The sequence below is a fragment of the Nannospalax galili genome, unplaced genomic scaffold (assembly GCF_000622305.1).
Source record: "Nannospalax galili isolate Female #2095 unplaced genomic scaffold, S.galili_v1.0 scaffold1353, whole genome shotgun sequence".
NCBI classification, from domain to species: domain Eukaryota; kingdom Metazoa; phylum Chordata; class Mammalia; order Rodentia; family Spalacidae; genus Nannospalax; species Nannospalax galili.
In genome coordinates this window covers 739717-748029 of record NW_008333501.1, presented here as the reverse complement: position 1 = coordinate 748029, position 8313 = coordinate 739717, and the positions used below count along the sequence as shown (strand labels likewise).

Genomic DNA, 8313 nt, shown 5'->3' with positions numbered 1-8313 from the left:
CATACTCATGAAAACAGAATTATACAGTTCATTTGAACTCAAAGCCAACCACAGCCAAAATTTACAGTATGATTAAAACAAGCTAATGTTTAAACACTTTTCATTAAAGACAATTCCATGAAAGGAGAGGGTAAAGAATGGGATGACAAGAAGTATTTGGTCTTAATAAGGCAATACAAAATCGATCAATTATCAAAGACCATTTAATTTTTAAAGATTGACAATACCAAAAGCATAGAGTATAAGAAAATAGTTTTCATGAGTATGATTTAAGTACAGCTGTTTACAGCTAACTCCCCCACAGTAGAAGGCAGGAGCTCAGACAGAATGAGAAGAAAGCACAAGCACACAGTGCACAGGGGCAGAGGAGCCAGCATGCCAAGTCTGCGGGGCTGGAGGTCTGTGGCAGCAGCAGCTCAGGCCCAGGGCGGCCTTCTGCTTCCTATGAGGAAGAAGGGAGGGGGAGAGACTGCAAAGGAAACAAACCCAAAGTCACATCACTGCCCAGCGTCTAAGACGACACATTGTGGAGAACAGTTATGAGTCTAGATGAGTTATGAGAATAGATGTCTAGAGGTTGTTCAGTGTATACACAAAAGTACACAATAATTTTTTTACAAAATAAAATAAACATCATTTGCCAACATAAACCTTTTCTTGAGAGACGAAAGAATTTTGCAGCAAGTCACAAGGGTTCAACGAAGTCATTTCAATGCTGAGGAAAATAAACAGTAACAGAGCTAATCACTTCCCTGCGTATGGTTGTTAGATGACAACTCAGATTCTTCAAACTAATCCTGAGAAAAAGTCTGTTTACAATTCAAACAGTAATGTTATGTAAAAAGTATTAACAAATCCACTATTACAAATATCAATTTCCTATATGGTCTTCTATATATACACACAATAAAATGGCAAATATATGCAAAATTATTTTTAAAAAAAACATGCACAAATCACTTTCCCTCTTGGAATCTGGACTTCCTATAAGATACGTTTGTTTGCCTTCCCACCCCATCCTCTTCAATTGTTTTTGTTTCTATCACCCTACCCACACTGAATACTATTCCCTATAACTCTGCATAAAGCCAATGAGAAATATATTTATTTTACATTCAAGCTTTGAATCTTACAATGACCCTGTTGTAGCACACGACCTATCAGATAAGCAGCCTTTTTTCCCCCTTTTTTGCTTGTTTTTTGTCTTTGCAGTTGTCAGTCTTCATGATCCATTCCGTGGCGAGCTGGGAAAAAACGCAGTTGCTAAATCAATGTCTCAACAGTGTGAGGCTCCTGATGTCCCAGGAGTCCCTGTGCCTGTCCTGAGCATGAGATCATTGCACACAGAAGACAGTCCATCGCACAGCGCCAACTATCTACAAAGGTCAGAGAGGGGCGCGTCCCTCTTGTGTTTCCTCTTTTTGCCATGGTAATACTGAGTATTGGATTTGCCTTGATGCTGTTTGCTTGTCATCAAGGAACCGTGGCTTGTTTGAGCTGTACCTTGGAAGCCTTTGCTGGAAGAACGGAAGAGCCTTGCTGATCCATGCTGCAGAAAAAGAAAGCAGTCACAAACACGTCAGTGCTGCCGACTGCAAACCTGAACACAGGACAGCTTTCAGAACTAGAAACAGGCAGGCAAGCCACTGACTACTCACTTTTCTAGAGGCCAGATAAAGGAGGACTAAAAGTGGCTATAAAGTTTTTAAAGAACAGAGCACCAGTTTACAGCATGTGCGGAGTACACAAGTCTTCTCAAAGATCCCTACCTCATGCCAGGTAGTATTACCGGAGGAGGCTGAAGATCTGTGAGGCTGTGCAGGCAGGCAGGGGCAACATGCTGGCTACTCCTTTCCTGCTCCTGCTGTCAGCCGTAGCGTCCTCCTGATACCTGTCTTTCCGTCAGCCCTGTCACTAGCATTGTTGTCACTCCCTGCACCTGCATTTTGTGTCTGTGGCTACGGTGGTGGCAGTACAGTGGACCTGGCAAGTCAAACCAGGCAGATGGGAACAGTAACCTCTACTATCAAGAGGCCTTTCCCCAGGGTCCCCACTAAATCTGGAGAGGATGAGGGAACTTATGCCAGAGCCCAGTAACAAAGGCTTCTCCCCTCTCCTGATGCATTACTCATGACTAGTAATCATCTTAGGCAACTAACTTAAAAACAGTTAAAACAGACTATCTCAAAACACTAAAGACCATCTCTGTGGCCCATTTAAATCAAAGCTAATACTGATCAACTGACTTGTCTCCTAGTTGCCTGACAATTAGCACAGGGAACAAGTTTCAAATATTAACAAAGGATAGATATATTGTTTTAGGTATAAACTTCATAGTCTATTTCAAGCACAACTGTGATGACTGGTGTGCTCTTCACTTAGCTACATCCTCAGCCCCAATGCAGTTTTTTATGCTGAAGGTGGTTTGGCTGACACTAAGACCTTAAAAAGGGGGCTGGAGAGATGGCTCAGCGGTTAAGAACACTGGTTGTTCTTGCAGAAGACTTGGGTTCGAATTCCAGCACCCACATGGCAGCTAACAACTGTCAGTAGCTCCAGTCCCAGGGGATCCAACACCCTCTTCTGACCTCCTCGGGTATTGCACAACACGGGTGCAACTACCTACATGCAGGCAATACACGCATGCACACAAAATAAAAAACAAATTTTTAAAAAGACCTTAAAAAGTCCCACAAAGATTTGTCAAGATGGTATCTATAGAAGCGTCAGGACATCCTGGTTCTAGAAGCACTGTTGTACTTTGGAAACTCTTCTGACAAAATAGTTTGCTCTTTAACCAAGAGATTTCTTCAAATCCATGGCAGCCACTCAATATCTAAGAAATTCTATTTGGTACTGAATACTAACGATGGCAAGCACAAATTCTACCCACCTGGGATTTGTTGGTGCTGTTGGGTGTGTTAGTGGTTTGGGTGCTCTGCATTTTCCCAACTGCCTGTGAGGCCTCCAAGGAGACATCCTGTGAGCCTACTCGGTTGCCAGTGGGCGGACGACAGAGTAGCTGTTTTGGGGTTTTGCATGGTGTTGCATCGGAATCCTAACACAAGTCACATGGGTTACAAAACAATGTATTACATAGTCCTCAGAAAGGAAATGATTTTAGCTAAGTACTCTCTTGTCTATACTGACACATGTGTAAGCTAATGAGGCCCTGAGCTTTGAAGAATGAACTGCAACAGTTTTCCTTCAAATGTTGTGGTGTGTGTGTGTATGTGTGTGTATCTGGTGCATGTACATATGTATGTGTACATGTGCATACAGCCTAGGGCCAGTGGTGGGCTTGGCGTGTCTTACTCTGTCACCCTCCCCCTTCTGTTTTAAGACAAGGTCTCACATTGAACTAGAAGCTTGCTATTTGGGATAGGCTGGTTGGCCAGTGAGCTCCCAGGATCCTTTTGTCTCTGGCCCCCAATGCTAGGATTACAAGCATACATAGCCATGCCTGGATTTATGTGGGCTCTGGGGATTTGAACTTAGATCCTCTTACTTGCACAGCAAGTATTCTTTCCCACTAAGCCATTTCGCCAACTCTTCTTCCAAACTTCTTAAGAGGCCTATTTTACCATGGGCTTCTGTTCAGTGCCAAGACTACTACCCACATCTGGTTGACTTGTTAACTGGTTATGAAAAGACCTACATGAGGACTCAGTTGAGCTTTTATGTATAACAAATCACAGAACCATGGAAGACCATGGTAAAAAGGGAGAGACTTAGGTCTCAGGCCTGGCTCAATGTCTTCAATCAGATACAAGTGACAGGTTTAAGGCTCAATCTGAGAGTCTAACGATGATGGGCACGTCGTCTGAGCCCCATATGCTTCTTGGCTGCTTCATATGAGAACACTTCCTGGCATACCAGAGTCACAGTCAGTCCCTAATCTCCTCTCTCAGGCTGTTTCTATTCCTACCCGCTGCACCTTTGTCTGGGGTATCTAGTGTGGCATTCATTTCCTCCTCCAGAGCACCACTCCAGAACCCACAGACACATGAATATTTACGACTCCATCAACAACAAAAAATTAGGTTGCTTATACATTTAATATTTTTTAAAGACAACTACTATACCTCCCCAGGCCCCTAATATTACAGATTACAGTCAAATTTCAAAAAACAGGTAAGCCAACTTTATATCTTAAGTAACCTCAAAATTTACTTTGACAAAGAAAATTAATGTAAGATGTAACTGACCACAATGGAGATAGAAAGTAGATTAAAGGTTAGGGAAGAGAAGAACTGGGAGGGACTACTAAAAACACAGGGGTTGTGGAAACATTCTTGAATTAAGAGTGATAATGGTTGTATAACACTGAACTGAACTTTAAAAAAAAAATTTTATTTTATGTGTATGAACGTTTTGCCTACACCCATGCATGTAGTGCCCGCGGAACTCACAAGAGGGCCTCAGATTCCCTAGAAATGGAATTAGGGATGGTTGTTAGTTACCACAGGAGTGCTGGGAACTGAACGTGGGTCCTCTGCAAGAGCAACTGGTGTTTATTTGTGTATCTCTGTGTGTCTCTGTCATATGTGTACAGCTGTCCACAGAGGCCTGAAGAGGGTATCAGATCCCCTGGAGCTGGAGTTACAGGCAGCTGTGGTCTAGTCTATGTGGGCACTGGGAGTGCTGAATTGTACTTCTAAATACTGCATTTTCTGCTATGCAAATTACATCTCAACTTTTCTCAAAGTATATCTCAATATTCAATTAGGAAACTCAAAAACACATGAAAATAAAAACAAGCTTAATAAAGTAAAAGAAATCTTACAAAAACATTGTGTGATTACATTTATATATAAATTCCCAGAACAAGTAAAAGCAATGTTTGGTTAGAAACAGTAATATGGGGGTGGGGCTGGGGACTATTAGTCATGAGGCATCTCCTGGGTTGATGGGAACATGTTCTTCCATACTAGAGCTCTGGGTGATAAGTGCAAGCATTTGATAAAACTTAGCATATGACTAGGATTCCTTTAAGTCCATATATGGAAGTAAAATGTATAACCTAATTAATTGAAATCCAATTAACAGAGGCTTGGGAGAAGTGTGGCCATATCTGCAACGTACTCTGATCGAAGAACAGGATGAACCGGTGGGCAGAAGGCCAACAATACAGTGAATGTTAATGGTGGCATGCAGTGGTTATGTACTTCACTTCACTATGCTCGAAATTTTTCTTCAAAAAATGTTGAGAAAAAGTATAAGAGTGAAAGTTATGAAAATTTCCCCTAGTGGGGAAAGGAAGCAGCCCTTGGCTCTGTGTAAGTCACCCAACAAGACAGCAAGCAAGGTATCCAGAGTAGGGACAGCGTGTCCTACTTACGACGTCGCTAGAGCTGGACTGCGTGGCGGAGGAGGAGGACACTGGACCTGATGAAGAGTTTGAAGAGTGTTTACTAAGAGATTCCGAGGCTTTACTTCTACATTTTCCAAGGGCTTCATTTTCTTCAGACAGATTATTATTACATTTATCTAACTGCTGAGTATCTACTATCAAGGTAACACCATTTCCTGAAAGAGTGGCAAAAGATTGGAAAACGTTTCTTCCCATTAAATACACACAACACAGAAAAGCCTCTAAGAGGTCCATCATCAAGGAAAAGGTCTTACCGTTGCATGACAGCTCAGACCGGTTCTGCAAGCCCCACTGCTTTGATATCCAATCTCTGTAAGTGGCAACTTCATCCGTCACTCTAATTATTCTACCTAATATGCTGCATCAGGTCAAAACAATAAAAGGAGGGGTACATTAACTTGAAGATAAGGAGCTATGACCCCTTTTGACACAATGGGCTGATTTGGGCTAGACTTTTACCTCTCTGTTTCATTGTTGGGATAGTACTTTGCAATTGGCGAAACAGCATGACTCAATACCACATAGGCATAATCAAAGGCCTGTTTCACTTGCATGGCCCCATAGGAACTCCTTCCAACATCATTACCTTTAAAAGAAATGGACATACAGAGAAGCAAGCTTGAATGCTGACATGAGTGCCTGCTGAGAGCAAGCGCAACACCAGAAGTGGCTGTCAGTCACGCCCTCAGCTAGCCTGTCTCTGAGCATGTACTCAGTGTTTTAGTATGGTACACCCACTGCCCACATATACTCAGGTCATGGATTCTTCTGTCACAGAAACCAAGAAACAGCTGCCTGTTCTCTCCGTAGAATGAAAACTGCGAAGGGTGTTTGCTTAATTTTTGTTTGTACTTAAAAAAAATTTTTTTTAACTTTTTTAACTTTATGTACATGACTGCTTTGCCTGCATGTATGTTAAGGGCACCAGTGTCATGCAATGCCCATGGAGGCCAGAAGAGGGCAATGGATCCCCCAGAACTGGAGTTAAGGACAGTTAGCTGAGCTATCTCTCCAGCACTGTTTGGTTGTTTGTATTAGCTATATACATAGTTCTTATATTATAAGCAAACACAACTTTGTGAAAGTATGGAAAGAATTTGCCTTCTGTTTACTTTTAAACCCCAAAGCTTGAAAAGCATAGGAGGGCTGTGTGAAGTTAAAAAACAGGGTCAAAACATAAATGAAAAGTAGTCTCCTGGAACGTTCCTGCTCATGAGCTCAGATGGGCCTCCATCTCACTGCTGTCTAAGGACTTCACTCCCTTCCTTGAAGTCCTGCTGACAACTGGCTGGAGTTGGCAAGAAGGACCCAATGGTGCTGGAGACACCCACAAACCCACCCAACAGTGAACCCCTCTTCTACTTGTCTTTCAAATAGATCCTACCCCCAATTCATCTGGAAGTCTGCAAGGCGTTTTTTTCTGGGTGTTAGTCACTTTATTTGCTAAGAAAATATTCTGAACAAAAAGGTAAGTCCAATTAAAAACTGTCCTTCATGTTTCACCTAGAGAGTATAAAGCACAAGCCGACTAGTGATGCCCTCTCTGAAGCCCACAAATTTACCTAATTTCAATACCTGGTTGTAAAGGATCTTCAATATAAAGCATTGATGGCCGGTAGCCATCTAGCATATTTTTCTGTACTTCATCTTTGGCCACATATGAACCACCATCTTTTATCCGAATGCCAGTCTTTAAATAATTAAAGTGTCGTCCATATAATTCAAAAAACTCTATTAAGAGAACACCATAGTTTGTATTGGGGATGCAAGCATCTTCCCTGGGATGTAACTAAAAACAGAAAAAAAGAAGGAAATTATTTTGGATTTTCTCTATATTATCAATCAGGGAGGGGATTTAAGTAGCATCCTAACTTCTATAAGCAGTATTATAATTTTGGTTTACAATACAGTCAACGGATACAAAAATAATCACAGTCTATGCTGCTGCTATAAACAAAACCATGCAATGACCCCATGGGTACAGACAGGCCATTTTGTCTACCACATCAGGAAAGTCACCTTACTCAGTAGAGTCTGGCTGTTGGAAATCATTTCCACACAGACAAGACTAAATAACTTATCTTACCCAAACAACAGGTCACAATTCTAGCTGAACTTATATGGTGAGCTGTTTAAAATATAGTTTTAGTGTGCAAGTGTGTATGTGTGTACACATCCACATGTTACATGCCTATTGAGGCCAGAGTTTGATGTCAGGTGTCTTTAACCACTTTCTCTGTGTGTGTGTGTGTGTGTGTGTGTGTGTGTGTGTGTGTGTGTGTGTGTGGTGATGGTGATGGTGGTGGTGGTGGTGGTGATGGTAGGGATCAAACCTAGGGCCTTATACATGCTAGGTAAGCGTACTACCACTGAGCCACATCCCTAGCCCTTCACCTCACTTTTTGAAACAAGGTTTCTTCACTGAACCTGGAGCTCACTGATTGGTTACCAGGGAGCTCCAGGCAGCCCCTTATTTTTGGCATTTATACTAATGTATACTTACAGAAACCCAGTCATACTGCTTTTTAACACGCAGTGCCAAGTCTCATCCTCTACCCTAGGAGTTTTAATACTTATTTGCTAAATTCTAAGAAAGTACCTAGTTTAAAGGGAAACATTCCAAAAAAGTTTAAGTTTTTCTCCCAGTGTCTATAGCTTTTTACTCTGTTAGTTACACTGGTATAACTTACCTGAAGGAAACTGACTGCCATTAGAAAGAGACTATAAGAACCAATTCCACCAGTAAACACTTCATTAAGGTCCCTCTGTAATAAGAATTGTTTCAATACTAAAACCAAGTATGGCAATACAGGATATTTCTGAAAAAGAAATAAAATGACATTTTCAATGAATTTCTGTATCTGTAAAAACTCTAAACATTACCATGAGTGTAAACTGGTCCTTACATCACCAAATTTGGTAGAGACGTGCAAAATACT

At 41.5% G+C, this 8313-nt stretch overlaps 1 protein-coding gene across 6 annotated transcripts in view; it reads right to left on the bottom strand.

Annotated features, from left to right (window-relative positions):
* Positions 1–1193: 1193 nt before the first annotated feature.
* Tent4b (terminal nucleotidyltransferase 4B) overlaps positions 1194–8313 on the bottom strand; it is an 81447-nt gene continuing 74327 nt past the window's right edge. For 2 of the 6 annotated variants that reach the window (XM_029561207.1, XM_029561204.1), the window contains exons 7-13: positions 8065–8193; positions 6950–7163; positions 5834–5960; positions 5629–5732; positions 5342–5529; positions 2894–3058; positions 1209–1549 (exon numbers count right to left, since the gene is read on the bottom strand). In XM_029561207.1, the coding sequence (XP_029417067.1) occupies positions 1373–1549; positions 2894–3058; positions 5342–5529; positions 5629–5732; positions 5834–5960; positions 6950–7163; positions 8065–8193 (1104 nt within the window). In that variant the 3' untranslated portion in view covers positions 1209–1372. Of the gene's footprint in view, positions 1550–2893; positions 3059–5341; positions 5530–5628; positions 5733–5833; positions 5961–6949; positions 7164–8064; positions 8194–8313 lie in introns of all 6 variants that reach the window. The other 4 variants (XM_008828305.1, XM_029561203.1, XM_029561205.1 and 1 more) reach the window with 4 other exon arrangements.